General features: G+C 66.2%; 1 protein-coding gene across 1 annotated transcript in view; it reads right to left on the minus strand.

Moving 5' to 3' along the window:
* Positions 1-5: 5 nt before the first annotated feature.
* The window catches only part of LOC103768277 (U5 small nuclear ribonucleoprotein 200 kDa helicase-like), a gene marked incomplete at both ends in the record, with an annotated part of 3,865 nt that continues 3,580 nt past the window's right edge, over positions 6-290 (minus strand). The window contains one exon of the mRNA XM_008935419.1: positions 6-110. Within this exon, the coding sequence (XP_008933667.1) occupies positions 6-110 (105 nt within the window). The remainder of the gene's footprint in view (positions 111-290) is intronic.

A 290-nucleotide genomic window follows, 5' to 3' on the forward strand; every position in this document is an offset into this window, starting at 1 on the left:
TAGCGGTTGCAGAATCGCGCCACGTCGGCGATCTGGGCGTCCGAGAGCTGGAGCAGCGCGTTGCGCTCCTCGTCCTCCATCTCCATGATGTCAAACACGCTCTCCACCCCCTGCAGGGAACAGCTGCTCAGGGCCAGGCCCGGGCCTGACGCTCAGGAGAGACCCTCAAAGCTCCTGGACTGCCTGGGAGCACCCACCCGTGTTCCCTCAGCACCACAGCTCCACGGCTTGGGGACCCCTCCCGGGCTGGGGACTCCACCACTCCTGTCAGGAGCTGGGCAGAGCCAGAA

The sequence above is a fragment of the Merops nubicus genome, unplaced genomic scaffold (assembly GCF_000691845.1).
Source record: "Merops nubicus isolate BGI_N331 unplaced genomic scaffold, ASM69184v1 scaffold27732, whole genome shotgun sequence".
NCBI lineage: Eukaryota > Metazoa > Chordata > Aves > Coraciiformes > Meropidae > Merops > Merops nubicus.